The following is a 27,560-nucleotide window of genomic DNA, read 5'->3' on the forward strand; positions in this document are numbered from 1 at the left end:
TATTTGCTGCTTTTTTTCTTTTTGGATAGATAATATTTATCAAAGTAAGGATGTTCTCTTTCTAGTATGCCAAGAGTGTTTAAGTGGAACTGAAGTTGTCACAATAGGAGAGATTATAATATGAATTTGATCTTTTATTATGTTAATATGGTAAATAAAAAAGTATTGCGATTTAAGTGAATCATCAACCTTGATTTATGAAAATAAATCCAACTTGAACATGATATATTATTTGATCTTTTGTGCACAGTATTATTGGTTTTCTTTGCTAACATTTTGAGGAGCTTTAAAATTAATGTTCTTGAGAAAAATTAATCTATGATTTTCTTTGTAATGTTCTTTTCAGTCTTGTAATCAATATTATACTAGCTTCAGGAAGTAATTTGAAAAATAAGTTTATTTAGTTAAAATACTTTCTAATTTTAATTATAACTTCTGCCTTGATGTGTTATTTGTAAGTAAATTGTTTAATTTTTAAATGATTGAAGATTTAATATTACTTCTGGTACTTATTTCTATTTAATTAACTGTGGCAAAAGAATGTACTATTCTTATTTCCATTTTGAAATTCTATTTGAAATTGTTTAGAGATTATGCACAAGATAATGATTAACTTTTATTAACAGTCTATGTACGTGTATGTGTGTGTGTGTGTGTGTGTGTGTGTGTGTGTGTGTGTGTTTGCGTGCATGTATATGGATCGTTTGAGTTGTTATCTGTGGATTAACAAGGTTAATTTTGCTAATTATTTTATTCAATTTTCTAATTTTTCTTTGTTTGCTATATGCTAAAATTATGCTAGAAATGTTTACTGTGACATGTTGATTATTCATTCTTTACCTTGGATATATAAAAAATCATATTATTTCTATAGCCATATAAATTTTAATTATTTATTTTCCAGACAAATTAGTTTTTTATTATTATAAGTTGTCTTTTTAAATCTAGTAGTGATTTTTGCTTTAATGTCTACTTTGATATTTGAATAGCTCTACTACTTTTGGATATTATGTTCATTATTTTCAGTGCCAAATATAAAACCCAGGTCCTTGGGCATTCTAGGCAAGTGAACTACCACTGAGCTATACTTTCAGCTCTATTTTCATCTTTTAAAATGTATATATGTGTGTGCATGTACATATATATCTATATGTGCATATTTAAAAATCTCTTGAAAAGTTATTATTTCTTTATATAGTTAGTACTTATTTAAATTTACCCACACGGTCTGGTCTTTCTTTGTTTTGCTGTTTATCTGTTCCTGAAAGATTGACCTTCCATATGGACTAATTTTCTCCTAATTAAGAACACTTATTGTAGTCTTTTTTGCAAGAATATTTGTTAAAGTTTTTGTTAGATTTTATTCGTCTGAAATATTTTCTGTTTGTTTCAAACTCATTTTAAATGATATTTTTCTTGATACAACATTTTGAACTAGCAACTGTTTTTATTAAGTACTACTAAAATATAATTCCTTGTTCTGTCTTCCTTTGTTTTGAAAAGCCAGCTATTAGTCTTGCATTTCTATTGAGAAGGTAAGCTGTCTTGTTTCCTGTAGAAACTTGGAACTATTTGTCTTTTGTCATTTATTTTCAGCAACTTTATTACTATATACTTTAAGAAAGTTTAATAGTGTCTCTTGAAGAATTCATGTCTACCAAGAATTCAAGATGTGAACTTATTTGGAGACAGGGTATTTGACAACGTAATTACAGTAAGGATCAAGACGATCATATTGGAATACGGTAGACTGTAACTCCAATGTGAATGTATTTATGAGAGGCAAAGAAGGACACACAGGGACAGAGAGGAGAAGGTTATATACGGAGTGAAAGTGTGTGCAGCTGCAGCTGCAAGAGAAGGAACATTGTAAACTTCAAGGAGACACCAGAAGGTAGGAAAGAGCAAGTAAGGGTTGATCCCTGGAGCCCTCAGTGAGAACACAGCCCAGACAACACCTCCATTTAAAACTACTGGCCTTCAGAACCACAGAGACTACATTTCTGTTGTTTTAAGCTATTCAGTTTGTGGCAATAAACTTGGAAAATAATCCAATGCTTAAGTGTATGCGAGTGTGTGTGTGTGTGTTTATCCATGTGTATTTTTCTAGATGGTGTTTGTAGTACAGTACATCTTGAAACTATGACTTAATTACACTTAAGATTTAAAACATTTTTGGTCATTTTCTTTAAATTGTAATTCTGGCTCACTGTCTTTGTTTTCAACCTATACTTCCAATTATGCACAACTACTATATTTTCATTATATTCACATGCGACTCTTCAATACTTCCTGTATTTTCTGTTATTTTTACTTGCCACACTTCTGTTGGCATGTTTTAATATCATCAATCTTTCAGTTTACTGAATTTATCTTCAGTTATGTCCTAAATTGTATTAAGTCCCATTCATGAGTTTTAATTTTAGTTTTTACATTTTTCAGTTTTGAGTCTACACTTGGCTCCCTTTTAGAGCTTTTGTAGCATTCAACACTCTGCCAAATTTTTAATTGTACATTTTAACTCATTGATCTCATTAATCAAAATTATTTCACAGTTGATGAGGTCCCCTTTTACTGACTGAGTCCTTTATGTCTAGATGTGTATATCCTGTTGTTCCCTTCAGTTTCCACTAACATGATATTATATTCTCACATTCCTTATATTTTTGATTGAGTACTGGACACGATATAGAAAAAGAAATTAGGGCTGATTTAAGGCTTTGGATGAAGTTACCTTTTTCCAGAATGAAATGATGTTTGTTCTTGGCTCACTGCCATTACAGACATACTTGTAGCACCAATAACACTAGACCTAGTCAATAACTAAGAGAATTCAAAACTGCTCTAGATTTTGTTTATGGAACATATAGATCAGTATTTTTTCAAATATCTACCGTGTTGGATTGACCAAAACTACTCTTTACTGGTATCTGTGAAATCCATTTTTTCCCCTTGCAGTTTCACCAGGAATTTTAAACCAATGGCCAAGTTCTTAGCCTAAGTGGCTGCTTCAGGGTTGGCATAAGTATTAGAGAAAAATCATCCTTGAATGCTGAGTTCTCTGTCTGGGTTTTCTTCTCTCCTTAATGATATGCCTATATATTTTATCCTTGTTTTATAGTTTCTCTTCATGGGCATGTTGATCTAAACAGCCTAGTTTGCCAGTCCTTGAAAAGAACCATCTTTCCTTTCATTCTCACACACAGCAATGTTTTCCTCCATCTCCAATATGGCTGAGGGTTTTGCTTTGTATTGTCAGAAATAAAGTAATGTAATGTACTAAAAAAAAGGCAATCATTTCAAACGTTCGTCTTTAGCAGCAAAAGCAGCACCAAAGAGCTTATATTTCAAGTTCTTCTTTAACCCTCCCCTGTCCATATGAGTGGAAGGAAGAAGAATAGAGCTTTATTTTTCCCATTCACTTGAATTATGCCACCCACTCAGGAAACAGAAATAACTGCAGCTCATTGTTTTGTTGCTAATAGAGAGACAATTTTTTCTTCCTGCTAGATTACTGGTAAGTACATCAATGATAATATTTCTTTTTACATATTAGTTTTGGAATATGCAGTGGTTGAATGAATGCATGAATAAATGAAAGAAAAACAGTATGTGATACATGCTGAGAACATCAATACTATTGAAATAGTATTTTAAGGAGTTCTGGGACACAAGAAGTTGGAAGTTACTTGATTGTCTTCAAAATGCTCATGAACAACAAACATTTTCCATTTTTATTATGAATCTACGGAAAAATCAGAAAGAGATTGGATAACCTGATCATTAGAAAATATAATATTTGGCGTGTTCTTAGTTGATCTTGTGAGTAATATTTCTATAAAAGATTTTTTTTTCTTTTCTTGGGTCAGTGAAAAACAGTTGCATTTACTTTCAAACTGTTGGATATTCCACATTCTGATTGCAAAAGGCATACATTTACAAAAGAAAAGACTATATTTACTTGAAGTTTTGGGTAAGTTAATATATAACTTTCTGTGGGTAGGCAATACAAGATTTATTGAATACAAACATTGTTTGTAGTACAGTAAGAAACAGAATATATAATATCTTCTGAGCTAATGAGAATGATATCTGTAAAGTACATAGCAAGAACTAATTTAAGCCATCATTCTGAGCAGAATTTAGTTTGCTAATGTCTTATATATATGTTGCTAGGCACACTAATGCAATCAAATAAGAAAATTATTTCAAACCTACTCACAGTTCAATTCATTTGTTATTTTAAAGTCATCAAATCAGAATTTGGATGCATTGACAGGCTTAGGGATAAAATTATGGTGTTCTGTCATTTTTTAGAGAACAGAAGAAAATTCTAAAACATGACAGCTTTTAAATGACATAGTACCCCGTTTAAGCTGAGGCACTTCAGATGAAGAACAAGTCTTTGAGTGGTAGCTACTCCAAGTTAAAATGAGAAATAAACTAGATGACTTTAATGTCCCCTTAGTTTTACTATTCTAATATCCAACTCAATTATCCACAATAAAATCTCTTCCTCAAAAATAAGCCACCTACACAAAATTTTAAAAATGTTCATTTTGCTGTAACCTCTGTAATAATGAATATGACCCAAATTTTATAGAAAGGAAGAGAAAACACCTCATTTATTAATCTTATTTGGCTACCTTTATTCTCATAAGGAAAACAAAGAAGAGAATTTGTCTCTAAAAATGTCCATATTTACTTAACTTGAGTTAGTAAGGAAAACATCAAATCCATATATAGTATTTGTGAATATTATCATTGATTTCCCTAAAAATAATATTTGAAGTAATTATAATCATGTCTTGAGTATCACTATATGGAGACTGGAATAGTAGCATGGATTACCTAAGACAAGAAGTTATTCAAGCAATCATCTGTTCAAACAAGTTATTATTCTTTTTTCAGCCAAATCACTTTCTGTTCTTTGTGGACCATGCCATGTGATTTTCACAGACTGATTTTTTTTAAACACCCACTAACTGATAGAAGATAAAAATAATTTGGATGCATATAAAGTGGCAAAGGAAGCCGGTTTAGATTTTTTTTTTTTGCTTAATTCCATAGGAAACTATTTTATAGTGTGGTATTAGAATAAGCTTTTTCCAGTGGCAAAATTTCCTGAAAAAATGTATTTGAAATGCTGCTTAAGATCTTGTATGGCAAGACACTAAAGAAACTCATATTTATACCTGTAGAGATAGCAACAGAATTTCTTAGGACTGAGGGAGGAATCTACCAGCTCTTCCTCCTAGGTTCCAGGGCCACAGATTCCAGTTGTGGGAAGTCAAAGACTCATATTTGGTGTTGACCTTCTTACGGGCAGAGTTGTCAGGTAGCTTAGGGAGTCACCTGGCCAGAGAGAGAGGTCCTCTCCGTGTGTATGCATATGTGTCTTCTGGTCCTCGCCCTCTTCTTATAAAGCTACCAGGTTTCAATCTTAGGGGCTCCACTCTCAGGACCTCATCTAATTTTAATGTCCCCTGGAAGGCGCCACCTCTAAATATCATAGATGACATTTCTACCCTCTTCATACCTCATGAAGGAGATTAAATTTCAACAGGAGTTTAAGGGGAAAAGCCATATTCAAACCACAGCAGGGGAATCTGGCAACACTTAACAAAACCATATATACACCCATTTCTTATCCCAACTTAGTCCCACTTATAATTTACCCTGAAGTTACACCTCCAACAATAGAAAAATACATATGGAGTAGGTTTTCACTGCAACATTACTTGTAGTTGCAAAACACAGAAAATAACTTAAAACTTAATTTCTTTGATAGATTGTCTCCCAAGAGGGCTCCAACAATATTTACTAACTCTACAGACACAATGCTGTTCGCTCTGTCCAAAGAATTTGTTTTCTTCTGTTTAAACCCAAGCCAGCTTTGTGACTTGCTAAGATTAATAGATTATGACAGAATAGATGCAATGCTAATTTGAGGACCAGATTTTAAGGGTTCAGGTAGTGTCTGTTTCTCACTCTCTTCCTTTCTCTCTCCCTCCCTCCTACTTCAGAGCCCTGAGTGTCACCATTTAAGAATTCTAATTACCTTGAGTATACAATGACCCATCCTGGCCCTGGTTCTAGCCATCCCACTTGAAGCACCAGACCAGACATACTAATGAAGGGTGCAGCCGTGTGAGCAGGTCAGTCGTGACCAAATGGATCAGACAACCACTGGGCTGGGTCCAAATAGCAAACAGACTTGCAAGGTCTAATAAATCATTATTGTTTAAAGTCCCAGTCATCTGAGGTGGTTTTTTATACAGCAGTAAACTAAGGAAATGTTCTCCATCTATAGACCTGAGGTAATTATAATTAGTTGTGTTGTAAGAATTTGAGATTGTATACATAATATGGCACTAATATGTGTGCTTAATTCTTAATTTTTTTCTTCCTGTAACAACTCCTTTTCTTTGTCCTATAAACCCAAATGCTTAAGATATTTGTGAAAACAGAAAGAATTGGGATTAGATGGACAATATTTACACCTAGGGAGAACGGGAAACCAGAGAAGATTGGTTCTTTCATAGCTATACCTCCTTTCTCACTTGCCAGTCATAAAAAAATCTCAGTTGTGGGATAAGAATTGATCTTTATTTAAGAATTGCAGTCTTTGAAGGTTTCAATAATTATAGTTTACCCTATTTGTTTGGAACCCCTTCTTAAATTAGGCACAGTTGTAGGAGGGTTCATCTGGATGGCACCTCAGCTAATAGGTGAGACAAGTTAGGGAGTAGAACTCAGTGTAGAACCAAAGAGACTGCTAAACACTGAATCCCACAGTGGCACAATACCCCAGGCATTCCTAATGCCTCTGGTGTTGGGAGAGATTCTCCTGGCAAAGCTGAGTGGAAAACTGTTCCTGGAATCCAGTGCTTCACATGGCAGAGAGGCCGGGAAAGACACTCATGGCTTTCTGTCTGTGAGAGAAAGTTCCAGGAGTGTAGAAGAAACGTTCATCTTTAACTTTAGCTTCAGTTCTGGTCCATATCTCCAGTTCCACAGCTGTGAACTGCTATAAGCATACGTAGTGTTTGGGAATTATTCTTTACTCTTGCTTGTTTGTGTGCTTCTATAAACTTTCCACTCTCGTAGTGTTATGAGGTGGGTAAGTGCATGCACATACATAATTTAAAAAATTCACTTTTCTGGAGTAATTACCTTGCCAATGGCTCTACTACAGTATAATTTTTAAAAATAGTCCTTCATTGGAAACACTTATTTTAACAAAAACAACCTTGTCCTCAAAAATGTGTGTTACCAAAATTCCCTCTTAGCCCATTTGGGTAGCTCCAGCATTGCTTAACTTGCAAGACTGGCTCCTAATACTAATAGTATACAGTAACTTTCCACTCATTTGAAAGCCTTTCTAGTAAGTAACAATGTATTTACCCTATGATTTTAATTGCAAATTGTGCCCTTAGAACTACTCAGCAAATATTTTCTTAGTAAAGTATTGCAAACTCATATGTACTTATTATTCCAGTCAGTAAAATGTTTGCATTTAAGTAACATAATATAATAGACAGGCAAGCCATGTGTTGTATGAAATTTTCATTTGTTCTCATTTTTTTAGAAAGACAAGTTATACCAGAAATCTCTATAATTTAACTCAAAGAGATACTGCTTTTTAAAGAAAAAGCACCTGTTTCAGATGTGATAAGTGACTGAGTGACACATTTTAGTTTGCCCAGGACAGGTCTGGTTTATGCCAGTTGTCTCAGCATAATTATTAATAGGAATCTCTTTCATTCATAAAAGGGTCCAGCACTTGAATGGTAAGTTATACAGTTGTCCTATATATAATTCAAATATATGATCAAGATTAACTACAGACCATTTATAAAGGTTTAGGGACACAAATAATGAGACCTCAGGTATAAATCATAGTACATATATCAAAAGCTAAGCATTCCTATTATATATCCAAAGGAAAAAGTCCCTTGTAGTATTATCTTTAAGTCTGTTCCAATCTATCCAATGTAACTGTAATTTTTTTTGTTTGTTTTGGTTTTTTGAGAGAATGTCTCACTATGCAGTTCAAGCTGGTCTTGAGCTCACAATGATGCCCAGGCTGGCCTCAAACTAGCGATGACCCTCTTGCTTCAGCCTCCCGAATGATAGGGATGACAGATGCACATCACAATGACCAGCTAATTGTGATGTTTTGTGATAAAACCAGAAGGCTCAATACTCTAGAACAGTGATAGTGAACCTTTCAGTGCTTTCAGTGATAACAAATAGCTGGTGTCTAGAATATGGTCAAATAGTCAAGTATTCGTAATCGCAGTGTCAGAGAGAATATGGAATGTGGCATTAGGAACAGAGCTAAGTGGTGCAATAATTTATATCTTGGAACTATAGCTTATACATATTAATGATTGCTTTTTCAAGCCAATATTTTGAAAATGAAGTAATGCGTTCTGAGGAGCTTTAAATAATTGTAATAAAAATATTTGTTTCAACTAGATTCAGAAGACTTTTCTGTCTGTTGACTGTCACTTGTTCAATAGGAATGAAAGGTGAAGAAATGTTAAGTGTCAAGCCATGTGGTACCTAGGGAAATGAATTTCTAGTCTTATGTTTATAAAGCAACACAGAGTGATTGGTATTTATATCAGTGTGACCTCCTCGCGGAAAGAGGCTGGGGAAATTGCAGCTCTTGGAAGTGACAGTCAGATAAGAAGTAGCTGGAAGAGAAGCAGAAGAAATCAACCTGAGTTTGAGGTGAGGTGGCTAAAAACATTTTTATCTAAATTCAAGAATACAAAGTATAAGGATTTGGTTAGAGAAACTTTCTACAATGTAGATTCAGTCACACCAGGGAGCCAATTGAGGAAGACACCTAGAGAGTTCACCTGAGGTATTCACATGCTGAAGGCACGGGTGGGGTGCCCATTTTCAGATCTGTGGTTCACTCTTTCAGGGGGAGCAAGCAAGAGCAAACCCCTAGTGTGGCAGGGAAGTTTCTGTGGTACAGCGGGAAAAGAGTGTGTGTGTGTGCGCGCTTGTAATGAGAGCAGATAAAAGAGGACCTCTGCTGTAGATAATGTGGTTTGAAAAAAGATCATTTTCATTCTGAGCTCTCCTAAGAAATAGATTTGCATTCTCTTGGTACCATGCACCATGTTTAGGCAATGAATATTCTGTGTCAAAATTTATACTAATATGAAAAGATATGTCTTGACCTTCACATACTCTAACTTTTACACTTTCTAAAATGAAGTGTGATAGTTCTATTTTAAGTATGTGTAATAAAGTATTTTCAAATGGTTAATTCAAATATCACTTGATTTTTTGATATTTTATTGTAATAAACTGTACCTAATTAAAATTTAGCATTTTAATCTTTTTAAGTATACATGTCAGTGGCATTAATTATATTCACACTATTATGCAACATCACCAATATTTATTTCTAAACTTTTTTAATCACAGAAACTGTAGACTCTTTAAAAAAATACATCCTCCTTCTTTCTCTTAGTCACTGGAGCCATTTAGCATACTTGCTTTTTCTGTGAATCTTCCTATTTTAAGTACTTCAATAAATGCTGTAATATATCTGTTCTTTGTGCCTGGGTTTATTCAGCTAATATAATGCTTTCAGGTTTATTCTTGCAACATAGTTCAATATTTCCTTCCTTCCTAATGCTGAATAATCTTCTATTGCATGTATGCATTGCATCTCACTTTTTCATTTATCTATCAATAGATATTTGAGTTATTTCTTTTGGCTATTGTGAATAATACTACTCTGAACATCAGTATATGAATATTTTTTTGAGTCACTGGTTTCATTTCTTTTGGACTGGACTATATGGTAGTTCTATATTTTGCTTTTTAAGGAACGAATTGTTTCCCATAGCAGTTGCGCCATTTTACATTTTCACCAGTGATGTGTAAGAATTTCAATTTCTCCATATCTTTGCCAATCCTTGTTATTTTCTTTTCACTGCTTCCTCCTGCTTTTCTTCCTTCTCCTCCTCCTCTAACAATAATAATACCCATCCTGATAGGTGTAAATTGTTATTTTGGTATCTCATTATGTTGTTGATTTGTGTTTCTCTACTGGCTAATGATATAAAGCATGTTTTCATGTGCTCATTGACCATCTTATTTGGAGAAACATTTATTTAAATCATTTGTTCATTTTTGTATCAGCTTCTTTATTTTGTTGTTGAGTTGTAGGGATTCTTTACATATTTTGGATATTAATAGCCCATATGAGATATATAATTTGAATTTTTTCTGACTCCATGAGTTTTTTCACCTTTTGATCATTTGTTATTTAAAAGTTTTTAATTTTGATGATGTGTATTATCTATTTTTACTTTGATTTTCTATGCTTTTTAATTTTTATCCAAGAAATCATTGCCAAATCCATTGTCATAAAGATTTCTCTATGTTTTCTTCTGAAAGTTTTAGAGCTTTGGTTTTTACGTGTTGATCTTTGACCCATTCTGAGTTAATTTTTTGTGTTTGATGAAAAGTAAGTCTATTTTCATTGTCTTGCATGTAGATGTCCAAATTTCCTAGCACCTTTTGTTGAAAAGACTGTACTTTTCCCAGTGACTGGTCTTGGCACCTACTACAGTTTGAATAGTTTAAGTGTATCCTGCAAAGGATTATGGATTGGAAACTTGGTCTCCAATTAGGTGATATTAAGCTTTGGTGCGATCTTTATAAGCTGAGGGCTAGTAGAAGATAATTAGGCTATTGGGATGCCTTAGTTGCTTCCCTCATTGCTGAGACAATATACATGACACCCACATTTTAATGACAGAAAGGTTTATTTTGCCTCATGTTTCTGTCCATAGTTCAGTGGCTCCAAGGCAGGATGGCATGGCAGAGGAGCATGGCAGAGGAGAGCTGCTCATAGCATGGGAGCCAGGAAGCAGAGAGAATAAGGGTAATAAGGGAGGAGGGAGAAATGCCTTTCCGGGTCACACCCACAGTGATTCACCTTTTCCAAATAGACCCCATTTCCTAACAGCAAGTAAGCCATAACACCCTCATAATCCAATCAATGGCTTTGGGAGCCATTTTAGATCTAAACCATAATAAGGGGGGAAGATCTTGGAAGGGGTTAATATAGCTAATTAATAAGAAATAAATTTCTGTTTTTTAAACCATCCAATCTATCCATTGCATGAGAATTTGAGCAGGCTAAGAAGTGAAGGAAAAAATTGTACTTTTTTGTTTTTTTTAAAACAAATTATTTTTGCCTAAATAAGGAAAGTATTAAAGAGAGTATCCCTTAATTTGTTTACTTTCAATGGATAAATACATCTTTGAAGAAATCTTCCGAATTGCATTACCACTGATTTAAAGGGGCTATTTCTTATGTGCCTTCAATTATTATTTTAGTTCCAAATGTGCAAGAAAAAGATTCAAGGATTAAATATATCATATAAATTAAAAACTATATTAAAGCTTTTAAAAATCCATGTTTAAATTCTTGAATGCTAAAGGAAGGACTCATCATTGCTTGAAAGGTTAAACAAGATGACCTTTCTAAACCTTTCCAATTCTAAATTCTGTAATTTAAGAAATTGTCACTGTTTAACTGTTTGGTAGGATCCAATTAGCTATGCTGTCAAGACCTTTGTGAACCCAGCAAAAATTATAAAAACCTGTAAGAAGAGTTAATAAGGACTTGGGTAGATCCTTTATCTGGTGTGAGGAAATGCATTTTAATAACACTAGGGAAATGAAATTGCCTTAATTGCCTGAGCAATGTCATTTAAAGTTAACCAAGTGCATGGAAACTTGTAAGGCAATGGACAGAAAATAAAAACAAGTAAGTCCTATGCTTATACTATTCCCAGCAGACTAAAGTTAGACCATCAATTTTATGAATTCATCACTAAGTTTTCAGTATGACTGTCATGAAATAAAATGAAAATAACTATACATTTAGTCAAGTATGATTCCAGGAATAGTTTCAGTGACAGAGAAATACCCCTTATTTTATTTATTTGTTTGTTTATTTATTTATTGTGGTACCAGGGAATGAACTCCAGACCTTGGGCACCTACCAGGCAGGCAGCAGAACCACTGAGTTAAATCTCCAGCCCACCCCTTATTTTAAATACATCCCTAGCCCAGCTACCATCTAATTTCTAGCAGAACTTCTTGAAAGTTGTCTGTGTCAGCCAGGTATGATGGTCTATGTCTGTAATGCCAGAATTCTGGAAGCCTGAGAGAGGAGAATCACAAATTCAAGCTCAGCCTGGGTAATTTAGAAACTTAGTGAGACCCTGTCTCAAAAGAAAAATGAAATAGGCTGGAGAGGTACTCAGTGCAATGGCTCTGGGTTAAATTGCAAGTACTGGAAAAAAAAAAAAGTTGTCTACACTGTCTCTATATTTTGTCATGATATCTCTTTTTCCTCCTTGAATCTTATGAGATAAAGGTTTTCTTCATGGATCTCTAGGTTGATGTTTACCTATGAACTTCATGTTGAAGGAGTCAATCAAATCCTCATCTCACCCTAGCTCCCAAGGCACTTGGTCACTCCCTTCTTCCTGAAGCACTTTCTCCACTTTGTTTCTGAGGTACTTCTTTCACTGACTGGTGTAGGCCCTTGCTTTAGTGATATTGAAAATTAAAACTAAAGTACAAATTTACATGACAAATCTATAATTAGAAAGTTAGAGAAAATGGTAAGGGACTTTAGCTTGAGGAACTGACAAAGATCAGGCTGGCCCTTAAGACAGGAGTGTAAGAAAAGCAGGAAAGAGCTGTAGCTTGAGAAGCTGGAGGAGCACATTCTGACTGATACAGGTGCTCAGGAAGAGGCTGGGTTTTAAGGATAAGCTGATTGGTTATTACCTCAGTCCCTATTTCCTAGCTCTGGGACACTCATGACTTGAAGACAGTTTCTATTCTCATGAAATGATTGGCTCTGTTTTTGATGGTTTCATTCATGTTGGATCGTGCTTTTTCTGAAATGTAGTTGCTGACAGGTTTAGGGCAATGACTGGAGACTTCTGGATGTTTGTGAATGTTCCTGTAAATCCCTTATCTTGGTTTCCTCAGTCTCAAGGGAAATGAGATCAGGCATATTCAGGGTTAGTCAACTGTGTTTTGTCAGTTTTTACATAGACACTCTCCAAATGATTAACATAAACACTATGATAAAAATATGGTGAATATATAAAATTTAAAACTAATTATTGTAAAAGACCTGTTGCCATTAATCCCCTCCAAAGTATTTCCCTTCATTCTGAACATTTATGCCATCATTCTTGATACCATCTGAAGCAATTCTGGAAGTCTTTTTAGTGTTTTTATGAGGTGTGATCAAAAATTGAGTGAATGTCACCATTGAGGGCTATCAACTGGAAAGGCAGGTTTGTAAAACATTATGTTGTGTCTTCAACTATATTATTTACCAGATTTCAGATTCTTCCCCAACTTCAAAATAGTCATGAAAGGTAAATGTTATGAATCAATTCAGGATGTCAAGGGAGCCACAACAGTACAACTAAGAACATTCACGAAAGAGGACTTCTGAACTGCTTCAGAAAGTGGCGAAAATTGTGGAATGAGTGTGTTCAATGTGAAGAGGAGTATTTTGAAGGATATTAATGGCAATGTGTCTTTTACCTTAATAATTTTTTAAGAAATTTAAACATTTGCTGTATGTTTTGATTATGCCTCATTATCTACATGAAGAGCTGAAAAGAGCTTTGATGAAAAGTTTTAAAATGACAGAGAATGCATTATATACTGTAATCATGTAGGACTAATAAAAAAGACAACAAAAAATAGAAAATAAAGATCAAGCTTTGTTATGCCTTTTTTTTTTTCCTTACTTTTTTGGAGATCTATAGGACTAAGGGAAAAGTTACTATTTTTAGCAAAAACTGCTTTTAAATTCCCGAATGCCTCAGAACAAAACATACATTAAGCTTCCAATGAGCAACAGGCTACAGGCCCAGGAGTCTGCCCTTCCTCCATTGACACATTGGTCAATAACTTTGTCACTTCTTGCTTCTGGTTTCCCTCCACACTGGATGCTTTTTCCCAGTCTGATTGCTTGATCCACTTCCTCATCCTGTTCTATAAATGCCTGCCTTCTCCAGGTTCCATTTCTCATCCACAGGACTTCTTTTCTCCTTAAATCTTGGATGATTTCTCCTATTCCCAACGCTGTATGTTGACATACAGTGAAGTGTCCTGGCAGATCCTGCCCCTGAGCAGCTGACTCATATCCTATTGCCATAGATTAGCATGACTTAAATTGAACTTTAAATATCTTCTCTATCACCCTTCAATTTGCCTTTTTATTTCACTGATAATTGCCTGTTACTCAGTTTTCATTAACTCTCCTCTATTTACAGTACTTTAATTCCATCCAGGATCTCAATGTGTACAGCTAAAATTTTCACCTGCTCAGGACTGTCATGTGGGCAATCTTAGCTTCACAAAATGGACTGGGGAAGAATCCTCTTTATTGCACTTTGTAGAATATTCACTAACTATTTGTTGAAGATTTGTTAAACTAATTAATTAAATTGACTCACCTTAGCATGTATGTGGGCGTGGATGTGTGTCCGTGTGTGTGTATGTTAAACTGGATTCTATTCAAAGGAGAAATGTAGTAGGCATACACTTGCATGTGAGTGAAAACCATTAACTGTGAATGTCTAAGTGATGGGAAAAACTTAATTGGTTTACTTGTGGACATCAGTTATATTGACTACACAGGTTTTACAAGTATTTTTGAAAATACATGCATAAATGGCATAAATACATATTGTCTTGTATACGATGAACTTCCAATACTGCATACTGTTAATGTAATTTACTTTGATAGCTCCAAGGCAGAAATTAATGCCAAAAAGACTATTTAAAAGTTTATTCTAGCTTTTGAAAATAATATTCAGTTTAATAAAATAAAGATTCATCACTTTTCCGTTAAGTTTTTAATCATAAAATTATTTATATTTAAAACTTTTCCTCATAAATTTTATTATTATAAGTTGTACTGCAGTGATTGTTGAATAATATTGAGTCTCACAACTGGATTTATAAATTAAATTAATTCAATTTATCTCATGCTTATTTGACTGATGCTTTTCCAAGTAATTAAGTTATTATTATAAAGCTAACAGATTAACATTTTAGCATAGTGGAATAAAAGTTCTCTTAATTATACTAATTCTAGATATAAACTTATAATACCTCCTCCTAAAATCATAATTATGAGCTAATTTTAAATTATACATTTGAAATTGAAATTATAAGGCAATTGCTTTATTAATTTATTTTCTCAATAAATAAAATATCAAGTATATTTATGATTTCATCTGCATAAAATATTAGAGGTTCTAGATTTGATTCTCATTACTTTAGACCAGACATATTTCCTGGATGTGAGACCTAGTGTGATACAGGATGATACTGGAGAGAAAATGTGAAATATTATATCTCTCAACCTGTTACATATCTGATACACCAAGCTTGAGAGTTCTTTAAAAATCAAAGAATGAGTTCGAGGAACAACAGAGGTTAACAGTAGGAAGATATTTATCGGTAGGATACTTCTTAAGAGGCAGGAAGGGACCTGAATGGATAGCAGGGGTCCCACTCTATGTGGAGTTTTATGGAGTAAAACCCACATGAGTACAATGTGGGCCACAGCCATGATCAACCAATAAGGTTGCAAGTATAGGCCCTTAGTTAATAGCTGTCCGGCTGGGAAACAAGCCACATAATAAGTGTGCATGGAAAGAAGAAAGACTTCTTCCAGAAATGATGGGTCCACTGGTCTCTGGTCACCCACCAGTGTGACTGATGTCTATCTAGACTTCATTAGGCTGAGTGTTTATACTTTGAGGAAGCATACAGGTCTGGTCATCTTGTTTTTAATTTGAGGCCTGGTCTCCAACAAATGTGTCTCTGGCCTCAGTTGCGATGTGTTTTACCTTTGTCCTGACTCTCTCAAGGGCTGAACCCTATCTGACTCCTTGTAATATATCTGTCTGACTTAGCTGTCTATAATACTAGGGCTGAAGGCATCCAGGGCAATTCATCTCTACATCCATTAAATAATCATCATTTAGAAGGTACCATCTCAGCATGCAGGTCAAAGCAGAAAGACCCTGAAAATTGGCCAGGACACTGGCTGGATGGTTGTTGATGGCTATACCTTGAAAGATGCACACACCTTATGGAAATTTTTATATCAAAGATTCTATATTTTTTTGACATTGAAGTAGTCCAAGACCTTAAAATTCCAAAGATATAAATGACCTAATTTTCCATTACTTCTCAAGATGGCAGCTTCCACTCCAGAAAGTCACTGGATTGGATTTCATATTGCTTTTTTTCTTAGCATATTTAAAAGTCAGACATCTAATTCTAAGAAACAATTAGTCTTAAATAAACTTGAGGGCCGTGGATTCAGCTCAGTGGTGCTACCGCCTGCCTCGAAAGTGCAAGGGCCTGAGCTCGATTCCCGGTTCAAAACCAAAAACCAAAAACCAAAAAAACCTTGATATTTTAGTATATTGTGTCATTTGAGGGCCACAGTATTCTAACAGACTGTTAATCATGATACATGACTAAAATTTTGATCACATTTGTGAGTATAACTTCTAAAGCATTTTGCTGAAGAATAGCTTGATTGACTAAATGTGAGTTCTGTATATTACCCTTAGGAAGGACTTTTACAACCTAATCCATGTAAAAGAGGTCTTTCAGAAAGTTGAGAAAGCTTTAAATTATGAAAAAGTTCTTTAAAAACTTTACTAAGAAGGAAAAAACTTAAAGCTAAAATGGAAGCTGTCTTCAAATGTGAGAAGAGCTGCTCTTTGGAAAACCCGAAGAACCTCTTTTCTGTGATGCCTCATGGGCAGAATGATGACTAATGTCTGAGGTGGTTGAGAGATTGTCTCAACACAGGAAGGACTTGAAACCTCTGGAAATAGGAGAGGCTGCTTCCAGAGACAGTGACTTGAAGGGATTTAAGTATCACACTGGGAATTGGATTAGATGTTCTTTAACATTTATTCAAACTCCGAGAATCTGTGCTCCTGTGACATTTAAGACTTGTAGATTATCTGGTACATATGCTATTAATGAAAAGGAATATTGAGGCCAGTGGAAGACAGAATTTTCTTTATCCACACTCATATTAATAAGTTAATAGGGTTATCACAATGTGACTATGCTACTTTAATTTATTATGGTTCCCTAACATTGACAATTGGAATAACATTCAAGGCCTAAGTCACAGAGGCACAAAGGAATAAAGATAGGCATGTGTATATTGTTAGAGGATGACACTGTCACTAAAGGCAGTTGTAATTAGGTCATTTTACAAAAGATGCAAATCTCTTTGAATTTTATCCTCTCCTGTCTTTTCCTTATTATAACCCCTGTCTTATTACAGTCCACTACAGTGTTCTTACCTTCCTTTTCTTTTTATTTCTGGTAATGGAGTAGAATAAAAAGATTGTTTTCTTTCTCTTTCATCAACATTTTTTCATGTTTGGATGTTTAAAAAAGCTTTATTCCATTCAACAAGTAATTATTGAACGTCTACTATGGGTCCAGACCTTTATTAAGACCTCTATTTTTTTTTTTTTTTTTTGGTACTTGGGATCAAACTCAGGACCTTGTGCTTACAAAGCAGGCAGTGGCACCACTGAGCTAAATCCCTAGGCCAAGATCTCTATTAGAATGAATGAAAAACAAGGATTTGTGATGATTATATATAAGAATGAGATGAAGGAGGACATAGGCTACCTAAACAGACAGATATACCATTGGTTATATTAGAAGGTTGTCCCGGCCCGCGGGTAAGTCAACGGAGACCCTAGAGGGGGAGCGAGGATGAGAGGGGACAGGGGACACGAGAGATGGAGACAAGACAGGTTTCTGATCAAGTCTCGTTTATTGCAGAAGCTGTTACAACATATATACCGTAGGGCTAGAGGGGAGGAGCAAGAGGAGGGTACTGGGGCTACTTCCTTGTTGCCGGGTAGATTTGTAGCAGGCCCGGATATGTCCGTAAAAGGCACTCAAGATTTCCAGCGGGGGGGGGGGGGCAGGGCCCCCTACAGGTCCTCCCTTTTAAAATTATTTTTTAGAAAAGCTTCAGGAGAATCAAGCCTGCGGGGGCTGAGCCTGTCTTGGGTCAGAGCAACATACGTGTCTGCACCGTGCACCTTACCCGTCATTGGTTAACCAGAGAATCAAGGCTCTGGCACCTGTCTTAGGCGGCACACGAGGGCTCTCTCATTGCATGGCACGCTTGCTCAGTTGCCCGTCATTGGCTTGCCAGCCCGCTCACCAGGTGGGGCGAGAATTTTACGCCGTGGCAGAGATGGAATCGGCCCATGTAGCGTATGTCCAGCCAACATCCTGACAGTAATTTACCGCTGATTTTGACGTACATCTTTGTCTCCACTATAGCTCCAGGGGAAATCACAACCTTACAAAATCAGAACTATCCGAGGACATTTTAGTTACTAAGATTAACATAGGTTAAGATACAAAGGGGAATACAAGGCTTTTAAATCATATCAGCCTGAACCTTTTATCTAAAAATCAAAGCGATTTCTACGTATAAGCATTGGTATCCATTGTATGCAGCAGCATGACAATAACAGACAAACACATACAATTGCAATGGCAAGAAACAATTGTTTTACCCATTGTAGGTTGGGTAGCCATGAGGTCAACCATTTAAATAGGTCTCCGCCATCCTCATTGTGCACCTTATTAGCCAGGTCTTTCAATTGTTTTATTGTATCATCGATTTTTTCTCCATTGTCAGTCAAATTAAAACAACACATATTTTTTATTTTTTCACAGCCCTGGTGATGAAAAAGCAACAAATAATCTATTGCTGCTCGATTATCCAAAATAGCTTGTCTTTGTTCCTGTAATTCTTGATTAATCAACGCCAGGGCGGTGGAGGTGGCATTCAATCCTTTTACCACTTTACAGGCTAATCTTCGTACTGCCGCTTCCACGTGCACCCCGATGGACGGCAGAGCAACAAAAGACCCTATCATGACTAACACTTCTGCATCAGTCAATAGACCCACATCATCATTACATCCCGGGGCGGTATACGGCGACCACCGTCTAATTCGATTAGGTACAATCAAATCAGTTCTGTCTGGTAATATCACAGCCAACCGACTCAAGCAACAACGAGTGTCACTCAAGTTGGCCGGAATGTAATTAAAAGTTTCCCTTTCACAAGTGTAAAACCAACCCATTGGCAAAGAGACATGGCAATTACTATACATAATTTCTTGTTCAACACGGCAGGACATGTTTTCCAAACGTTTAACTTGCAGACATTTAGTTGTACAATTTCTGTATACAGCACATTCAGTCTTATTAGACATAATTACCTTAGGTGAATATAATTTGACAGCATTCTTGGGCCTGCGACAAGTAGCAGATCCCCAATTGTAACTATCTGCATATGTGAGATTTTTTCCTGGGATATCTTTAAACAGAGTATAAGGCCACAATGATTCCAATGGGGTACATACAGGAACGAGGCAACTTCCCAACATATAATGAAAGTTTACATCAGCACTTAGACAAAACTCAGACAAGTTGAGCGAGCCTGCCAACTGAATCCATATATTTTTCATGTGGTCTAACCCTTCTGAAGGCGACACCACCCATACCCTGGTCAGCAACATCAGGGGAACTAGGCATTTCCAGCTCATCCTATTCTTGTTTTCGGATCGTTCATTCAGCCAGATGTCCTTCATGAGTTCCCTCTTCATTGTGCGCCGGAGGTCCAAACTTTAAATGATGACGATGTTCCCTAAGATCACATGATATAAATTTCACTAAGGAGTCCCTTTGAGGAATTAAGACCAGAACAATATTTTCTGGGTGGCCACTTCTATATTCATCAAAGGGAGTTCCCATCTAAAAATCACTTTAATAAATTCCAGTGATACCTTGATCCAAGAGAAAAGCATATCTTTAACAAAATAACATCATCAATGTAACAATGGGTGAATATCCCTTAAAGAGAAAAGAACATTTTGAGCTCAATTACATGACCACAAACAACAAACACTAGACAAACATGTAAGACGGTGTAGAACATCAGGGTGCACCCAAACATTACTAGATAAGCTGAATTATATCCTTGCTCATTTTAAATTGAAATTGTGGGCGCCATTGTTAACTGATCAGGATTGGACAACGTCAGGTCATCGGCATCATCAGCACGCCCATCAACTTGTTTTACTAGGCGTTCTGGGAGCCATCTGGCTGACTTCATTTCCTTGGAGTAAATACACACCGATCCTCGGCCCCAGATAAGTACAGGATCGGGCCCGTGCCATGAGTGGTCCAGGGGGTCTTTCCACATCACCGAGGCAAATTGTCGTTGCGTCTCTGGTTGCCAGAAACGATTGGCTGCAGATGAACCTTTGGCATCCAAATTTAAGAAGTTAAGAATAAATAGTGCATGTGATATCAGGTTTCTAGGAGACCCCTTGGTAGGGTACCATTCCCCCTTTTTTATTTTGTCTAAAGTAATTTTGAGTGTGAGATTAGCCCTTTCTATAATGCCTTGTCCTTGAGGATTATATGGGATTCCCGTTATATGTGTTATTTCAAATTGTTTGCAAAAGTTGGAGAAGCCAGAGCTGGTATAGCCGGGACCATTGTCTGTTTTAATTTGTTGTGGACATCCAAGTACTGAGAAGGCAATGAGGAGATGAGCGATGACATGTTTAGTAGCTTCCCCGGACTGCAGGGTGGCAAATATGAATCCACTATAGGTATCAATGTTGACATGTATGTATTTAAGATTTCCAAATTCAGGGTAATGCGTGATGTCCATTTGCCAGAGGGCATTTGGAATCAAGCCACGAGGATTAACTCCCAGATGAGGTGTAGGAAGGTGTAGAGTGCACATAGGGCAGGCCTTAACAATTTGTCTAGCTTGTTCTCTAGTAAGCTTATACATAAGGCGAAGCGTGTGAGCATTAAGATGATGCAGTTGGTGTGCCTTTTGTGCCTGGTCAATTGGAATGGGGGCATCAGTATTTATTGAACAGGCCAAAACTTGAGGTCTTGTAGCTAGGTCTGCTAAGCGGTTGCCCTGTGTGAGTGGGCCAGGTAAGTTAGAGTGGGCACGAAGGTGTCCAATGAAAAAGGATTCGGATCTCTTTCTGATTAAATCTTGTAATTGGAGGAAGAGACCACCAGTCTGAGAAGCAAGTTTGATCAATCCACATGTTTCCAATAAGGGGACAGATTGAGCAATATAAGCACTGTCAGTAAAAAGATTAAAAGCTCGGGCAGGGAATGTAGAAAAGACCGCTATAACTGCCTGCAGCTCGGTTAATTGGGCCAAAGAGTGGGCGGTTTGGAACTGGGCAATGTTATCGTCCCACACATAGGCAGCCATCCCAGTGGAAGAACCATCTGTAAAAACGGATAGGGCTTCTGGCAGAGGAGAACAAGAAGTGACCTTTGGGAAAATGAAGTCATGTCTGTTAGCAAAGTCAATGAGTTTGTTGGGAGGATAGTGATTGTCCAATAATCCTGAATAAGAAGCGAGAGCAATTGGCCAGGAATCGGTAGTCTGCATAAGCCAATCGATTTGATCTTTAAGGTAGGGTTGGATAATGACATCAGGTTCCTTTCCAAAGTACATCTTTCCATGGTCTCTACCTAGAACAATCAGGTCTGCAACTGCAACATAATAAGGGTAAAAGGCCCGCTTAGGGGAAACTGGGAGATGAACCCATAAAAGGGGAGCGGTTTGCCAAAAGACAGCGGTGGGGGAGAGAGAGGTTCTGCAAACGATATATTGTAAAGGAGAGTTATAATCTACAAAGGTAATTGTCTGATTTTGAATGGCTTGTTCTACCGTGCTAATGGCTTTGCGCCCCTCAGCAGTGAGCTCCCGAGGCGAAGTGGGGTGGCTATCACCTTGCAGGGTATCATAGAGAGGCTTCAGGTCATGTTTAGTGAGCTTTAAATAGGGCATAAGCCAATTAATATCTCCGAGCAGTTTTTGGAAGTCATTCAGAGTTTTAAGACCGTCCAGCCGCAAGGTGAGCTTCTGGGAGGAAATATGACGTCCCTTCATCTGAAATCCGAGGTAACTGTAAGGGTCTTTTAGTTGAACCTTATCAGGGGCAATCTGGAGGCCACAAGATTCAAGGGCCCGCCGAAGGTCAGCATAACAAGCCAAAACCTCACTTCCCAATTGTCCCGCCACGAGAATATCATCCATGTAATGGATAATATACATTTGAGGCCAATTGTCTCGGGTGGATTGAAGTGCTGTGGCTACAAATGACTGGCACAGGGTGGGACTATTGGCCATGCCTTGGGGTAGCACTAGCCATTGAAAGCGCTGCATTGGGGCGCAGAAATTGGTCGCCGGGAGGCTAAAAGCGAAGCGTTTTTGATCTGCAGGATGTAAGGGAATGGTGAAAAAACAATCCTTTAAATCAATAATAACCTTATAATATCCAAGGGGGATGGCTACCGGTGAGGGAAGACCGGGTTGTAAAGCTCCCATGAGTACCATAGTTTTATTAACTGCTCTGAGATCTTGCAAGAGCCTCCATTTTCCCGACCGTTTTTTAATGACAAAGATGGGAGTATTCCAAGGGGAGTGGCTAGGAATGATATGGCCAGCATGAAGCTGCTCCTGCACCAGCTGTTGAGCTGCTAACAACTTCTCCTTGGAGAGGGGCCACTGATCGACCCACACTGGATCATCCGAGAGCCAGGTGATCTTTTCAGCATGGACCGCAGGAGTGTCAGCGACCCCTATGGAAAATGGCCCAACCCTGCTCGAGGGGGCCGAGGGACAGGCTCAATGGGGTGAGTAAGGCTAGTAGGGTGTTTTCCCAGCCCTGTTCCTGGAATGTACCCATTTTTAAACATCTGCATAGTGACAATTTCATTGGGGCTGGAAATAATTATCCCCATTTGTGATAGTAAGTCTCTTCCCCATAGATTAATAGGTAACCCTGAAATGATATAAGGTTGAATGGTGCCCTGATTACCATCTTGGTCCCTCCAGGTCAGATCTTTGGCACTTTGTTTAGGATTTTGACTCTGACCTATACCCTTGAGATGGGTGAGGGTGTCCTTCAATGGCCACGCCTGAGGCCAATCCTCTCCCTTTATGATAGTTACATCGGCACCAGTGTCGACCAACCCAGAGAACTGTCTCCCATCTAACCACAAGGTCATGAGAGGCTTTTGTGCTGAAAGTACCTCTGACCAGTAGACATCAGATGAGCCGAAACCCTGGCTGCCTCGGGCGTTTTTAAGAGCCTTATTAGAGGTGGAGAGAAGGGGAAGGAGTAACAATTGGGCAAACCTTTGGTCTGATTGAATGGTATTAATAACTTTGGGGGAAGAAACCATAACTTTAATTTCCCCAGAGTAGTCACTATCAATCACTCCTGGGTAAACCAGCAGTCCATTCATGGTACTGCTGCTTCGGCCTATTACGAGGCCAAAGGTCTCCTTAGGTAAGGGTCCAAAGACTCCCGTAGCAAGGGCCTGAACTCCCATTTCTGGGGTTAATACTGTGTGGGTGGTGGCACTGAGGTCCAATCCGGCACTTCCTTTTGTGGCTCTGACGAGGTCTGAAATGGATTGCTGTTTATTGGAGCAAAATTGAGCGCCCCGTAAATTTGTTTGGAATTGGGGGCCCGGGGCTGGCCCCCTTTCCCATTTCCCGAATTCAAACCCTGGAGAGGGGGGAGGGGTCGACCCTGGGCATCAGTCTTGGATCGGCACTCACTCGCCCAATGCCTCCCCCGATTGCATCGGGGGCAGGGCCCTGGGGGCGGAGCGTCGGGGCCCTGCATTTTAGCGGTCGGGCATTCTCTAGCAAAATGGCCGATGGCCCCACACCGGAAGCATTTATTGCCGACGTGGCGTTGTAAGAATTGTTTGACTGTGAAGCCTTGCATGGCGGCCGCCATGGCAAGGCCCTGTTGGTAGGCGGCCCCAATCTCAGAACAAAGGCGAATGTAGCCGGAAAGGTCAGTTTTCTTTTTATAGGGGCGGATAGCGGCCTGACAGGCGGCATTGGCGTTCTCAAAAGCAAGCTGTTTAACAAAATCTGTCCCTGTCTCCGCGCTCCCAAAAATCCGGCCTGCCGCCGTGAGAAGGCGGTGGACAAAGTCCGCAAACGGCTCGTCCGGCCCCTGCCGGATATTAGTGAGGGAGGCACTCACGTCTCCTTTGGAAGGGAGTTTCCTCCAGGCCCTAGTGGCTGCGGTCTGAATCTGGGCATACAACCCCACGTCAAATTGCATTTGCTGGTCGTTAGCGGCGTAGGCCCCCTCCCCAAGAAGCATGTCAAGCACCCAACCATTCCCCGCCTGAGCATTGCGTCTAGCGGTCTCTCGACAATTCTCAACATACTCAGATTTCCATAATAAGTAGTCACCTCCTGCAAGGGTGGCACGGGCCAGAGTCTGCCAATCAATTGGGGTGAGCCAATTTTCTGCCACCGATTCTAGAATAGCCATGGTGTAAGGTGCAGTGGCCCCGTACTGAGCCGCAGCCGTTTTAAGCTCTTTAATAACCTTAAAATCAAAGCCGCCATGGTGTCTCCATGCCTGACCCTGTGCGTCAACAGTCTCAGTGACAGGGAAGGCTTCCACGGGCTCAAGTTCTAGGGGTACCCTTGACCCGGACGGCACCCTGGGGGTCACCCCTCTAATGGGGGGTCGTGGCTTATGGGTGTCCTCTCTAGGGACATTTCCATGAGCCTTGCCTGTTCTTAAGCCCTCAAGCTGGGTAATAAGTTCTTGATGTTCCTTTTCTAACCTTATCTGTTCTTTTAGAAAGTCTATTTTGTCCCGGAGTTCCTTTTGGGGATCAACAACAGGATAGGCCAAAGCGGGAGTGCTGGGGCCTGGACGGATATAAGGAGGGGGGCACCCAGAGCCGCCCCGCAATGCTTCCCCCGCAGACTCGTCAGTTCCGGAGTCCTTTTGGGGTGGATCTGGGGGCGGAGGCAAGCAGCGATAGGCTTGAAGGGAGGGATATAGGGGCGGAACCTCCCGCGAGGGTGGGGTTGCCTTAGAGGCAGTGATGGAGGAAGAGGAAGCGGGGGTCCGGCAAGGCTTTGCCTTATAGGGCTTGGCAGGGATCGCGGCCGTTTGGGATTGGTCCGAGGGAACGTTATGTCCGTCGGGGGCGGGATCATCATCACTGTCAAAGGACATCAAGTCCTCTTCCTCGTCTGGCGAGGAAGGCGTGGCCTTAACTGGCCTGGGTCCCGGCGCCATATTGGCGTCCCGGGGAACTGCGTCAGTGTCACCAGCGGGTGTCAGCTCCTCACCACTACGGAGGGCTACCTCCCCAACCTGTATAGCCTGAGCTACCAGTGGATCCCTTGCTTTTTGGGAAATAATATCATTAATCAAATTCCAATATGAGAACGCCGCAATCGGGACCTTCCCGGGTCCGCAAGTGGCATAATAATCCTGGAGAGCCTCCCCCACCTTTTTCCATCTCTCTTCGTCAATGGTTCCCTCAGCAGGGAACCAGGGACAGAGATGTTTAATAAAATCAAAAAATTTCAGCAATTGTTTGACTGTAACCTTTACCCCTCGTGCCTGTAATGTCTTCTTGAGACCTTGCACAAACAGTTCGTGCTGACTAATGCCCTGTCCCATAATCGCTGCTCAACTTACCGAGGTGCAAAAAGACGGCAGGTCCACGTCAATCGCAAGCCTCTTCTATGTCGAGTATGCTCTTTGTTCCTCAATCTTAATCTTAGGGCCCCTGAGCAGCGTCCTTCACTGGATCCCCCGTTCTCTGGCCCCACGTTGGGCGCCACTTGTCCCGGCCCGCGGGTAAGTCAACGGAGACCCTAGAGGGGGAGCGAGGATGAGAGGGGACAGGGGACACGAGAGATGGAGACAAGACAGGTTTCTGATCAAGTCTCGTTTATTGCAGAAGCTGTTACAACATATATACCGTAGGGCTAGAGGGGAGGAGCAAGAGGAGGGCACTGGGGCTACTTCCTTGTTGCCGGGTAGATTTGTAGCAGGCCCGGATATGTCCGTAAAAGGCACTCAAGATTTCCAGCGGGGGGGGCAGGGCCCCCTACAGAAGGTGATGTTGGTTTGCCTATAAGAGAGAGTTGGACAGTGTAAAAGTGAGATCCAAACTCCTGGGGGGTATTTGTGGGTGGGTAGAGGGGCAGATGGTATTAAAGAGTAAGCTGAGAGCTAATCTCACTGAAAAAGTGAATTGGGAGCAAAGTCTTGAAGAAGGCAAGAATATTAACCACACAGGTGCAAGGAAAGAATGTGCCAGGTGAAGGAAATTGTGGGGTCAAAGGGCCTGCGTTAGAATGTTCAGGGCATGTTCAAAGGAGGAGCAAGCAGTCTCAGAGGCCTACAGCAGCCAAAGAAGGTGGCACAAGAATAAAGAATAACATTGAGGAGGGCAAGTAGGACAAAGCCTTGTATCAGTATGATGACCTTGCAAGCCATAGCAGTTTTAAAGAAAGTCATGACTTCACCCGAGTTATACCTCAAAAGAATCTTTCAGGCCATTGTGCTAAGTCCAGATTTTAGAGGACAAATGTACAAGTGTGGATGTTTTTATTTTATTTATTTTTTAAATTAATTTTATTGGTACATTTTAGGTATACAATAGTTACATTCATCATTGGAAATTTGCACCTTTACATAATCTTTCTTGGTTCTTATTTTTTCCCCCTTCCCCTGCCCTCCCTTCAACCCCTCTATCCCTACTTATTTACAAAGACTTTGTTTCCATTTTTTCATTTTCTCATATTGACTCCACTCCTTTCTTTCCTTTCCCTTACCCCTCCCACTTTCCCTTCCCCTTTGCCCCTTTTCTTCCTATTTCACATAATCTATTATACCTTTTAGTCCTTATTTACGCTTTCAGTTTCTCACACTAGCGAGACTATTCGGTATTTACACATGTGTGTCCTGTTTATTTCATTTAAGAGTATTGCCTCGATGTGCATCCATTTAGCTATAAATGTCTCTAATTTCTCATTTTTTATGTCTGAGTAGTACTCTATTTTATAAAATAAACCTCACATTTTCTTTATCTAGTCTCCAGTTGCATGTTGATTGGATGTTGATTGAAAGTATGCATTTGTATGGAGGACAGTAAATTGATTCACCTAATCGATTATTAGTGGCTGGCTTCATCTTTCTACTGAAGTGGCTTCTAAGACATACCAAGTTCAGAGGGGAAAGTTCTAGAATGTTGCTCACAAGCTGTAAAGTAGTCTTGAACTAAGCACATAAGTGATTCTATCATGGTCGCTCATTAAAGCAGCACACTCTAGTACACTTAAGCCTCGCTCAATGCACTTTTATCTGACCTATAACTGGTCATCCTAATGACTTGTTTAATTTAACTTTTCTTTTTCCTTTTGGATAGATGACTAGAGAATTTAGACAGAACAATTAGAAAATAAATTTTTTGCTATAAAAATAACTATTTGAAATTGTACATTTAATATCCCACTGAATTTAAAATGAAAACTATATTGAATG

The 27,560-nt window shown here is 38.7% G+C and overlaps 1 protein-coding gene across 1 annotated transcript; it reads right to left on the bottom strand.

The window, feature by feature from the left end:
- Positions 1 to 17,904: 17,904 nt before the first annotated feature.
- On the bottom strand, positions 17,905 to 26,130 carry LOC147826766 (uncharacterized). Its single transcript, XM_087217204.1, has 2 exons — positions 25,707 to 26,130; positions 17,905 to 19,825 (listed from the first exon to the last, which is right to left on the bottom strand). Exon 2 carries the CDS (start codon positions 19,782 to 19,784, stop codon positions 18,573 to 18,575), a length of 1,212 nt encoding a protein of 403 aa, XP_087073330.1. The 5' UTR covers positions 19,785 to 19,825; positions 25,707 to 26,130; the 3' UTR covers positions 17,905 to 18,572.
- Between the last annotated feature and the right edge of the window lie 1,430 nt (positions 26,131 to 27,560).

Source organism: Heterocephalus glaber, unplaced genomic scaffold (assembly GCF_053883595.1).
Source record: "Heterocephalus glaber isolate CG9 unplaced genomic scaffold, H.glaber_assembly_v1.0 deba00001461, whole genome shotgun sequence".
In the NCBI taxonomy this organism is placed as follows: domain Eukaryota; kingdom Metazoa; phylum Chordata; class Mammalia; order Rodentia; family Bathyergidae; genus Heterocephalus; species Heterocephalus glaber.

Coding starts and splice junctions, on each gene's coding strand:
- LOC147826766 (XM_087217204.1), bottom strand. CDS start 19,784: ATGAAGAGGGAACTCATGAAGGACATCTGGCTGAATGAACGATCCGAA.